Source organism: Echinops telfairi, unplaced genomic scaffold (assembly GCF_000313985.2).
Source record: "Echinops telfairi isolate 266 unplaced genomic scaffold, ASM31398v2 ScPeMD7_443;HRSCAF=831, whole genome shotgun sequence".
In the NCBI taxonomy this organism is placed as follows: domain Eukaryota; kingdom Metazoa; phylum Chordata; class Mammalia; order Afrosoricida; family Tenrecidae; genus Echinops; species Echinops telfairi.
In genome coordinates this window covers 7,650,365-7,651,792 of record NW_022104341.1, presented here as the reverse complement: position 1 = coordinate 7,651,792, position 1,428 = coordinate 7,650,365, and the positions used below count along the sequence as shown (strand labels likewise).

The 1,428-nt window shown below is 47.4% G+C and overlaps 1 protein-coding gene across 1 annotated transcript in view; it reads left to right on the top strand.

The window, feature by feature from the left end:
* The window catches only part of FNDC7 (fibronectin type III domain containing 7), a 35,684-nt gene extending 34,850 nt beyond the window's left edge, over nucleotides 1-834 (top strand). Inside the window, exon 12 of the mRNA XM_045291729.1 lies at nucleotides 764-834. Within this exon, the coding sequence (XP_045147664.1) occupies nucleotides 764-795 (32 nt within the window). The 3' untranslated portion in view covers nucleotides 796-834. The remainder of the gene's footprint in view (nucleotides 1-763) is intronic.
* Nucleotides 835-1,428: the final 594 nt, after the last annotated feature.

The window sequence follows — 1,428 nt, the reverse complement described above, 5'->3', positions numbered from 1 at the left end:
GAAGGGAAGGAGAATGCAATCAGTTTTATTGGGAGGTACGCAGGGAGGGCTGTGCGCGTCACTTCATGGGGTATCCATTGTGTTGGCCGCAGTATCACCTGCACAGCCTGGGGGACTTTTAGAAAGTTTCTCCCATGCCCCTCCTTCAGCAGTTGCCATGTTGATGCTCTCCCTAAACAACTCCCCAAGTGGATGAAATCTTGAAGCTCCCCCAAGGAACATAGGTAGTTGGCCCAGCAGTTGTTCTATGTCCCTAGTCTGACCTTGATGAGAGAATCTTTGGGAGGATTCATTTCATGAAGCAGGAGAAAGATCACCTGGTGGGTTAGAAACGGCTGATCATTTCTCCTTGCCCTTCAAACATTCCAAACAAAATCCAAAATCACTGCCGTCGAGTTGCTTCTGACTCACAGACAGGTCTGTTCTATAGGACCGAATAGGACTAACTGCTGCTGTGGGTTTTGAGGCTGCAAGTCATTAAGGGCACAGAGCATTTTTCTACCGTGGAGTGACTGGTGGGTTTGAACCACTGACCTAGTGGCTAGGAGCCCAACACGCAGACCACTACGCCCGCCCGCTCCCAGAGAGCTCACATGGTCTTAATTTCCTGTGTACTTGCTGTGAAGTACTGTAAATATCGCCTTTCCAATCAGAGGACTAATATAAATCCCAGAGATTCTGGGGACATGATTTTCTTTTGTAAAAGACCATGCATGCTTATTGACTGCATCTCTCTGTCTCTCTGCTTCTTTGCCATCTCCAGTGATTTACAGGGGGAAGAGAAATGCAGAATGATGCGGTGAGCCTTGGATCAAAAGGGAGAACCTAAACAAGCGCTTGACAAGTGAGTAATTCTAATCGAACTCGTGTGATTCAACAGGGAAAGAATGACATGTGCTGACTCTTCTCCCTCTTTTGCAGCGCTGTCTCCATCGTTAGTGCTTAGAGCTGGAAGCGAGCAGAATACAAAAAGCCTCTAGTATAGAAAGAAAATGCCATTGGCTATTAGAAGAACAGCTCGACTCCACTGCGAGAGGTCAAGGACAAAGACAAGGACAAGGGTGTCCACTCTCCAAGATCTGCAGCGATCACAGCTCTAGAGAGAAATGCACCCAGAAACCCCAAAATGTGCCCTGGAATATTGCAGCGTGAGTGAGCCCATAGTGACTTCGCCAGAGAGGTGTAGGCTTGTGGAACGACACCAGAATGACTGTCTATAAAATCTTTGTGTAGTTTTGACACAGGAATTTATGTTTGTTGGCTTGTTTTACAAGAAGATCCCTGTAGTTATACCACGAACATTTTCCCTAAACCTGCACGTGTAGCAATATGCCTATTGATACGCTCTATCCAGTCTCGGGAACCCACGGGGGCCGTTAGACTCTGTCCAATAGGCTCCCCGGGAGTTTGGTTTGAGGTTTGTGCTCA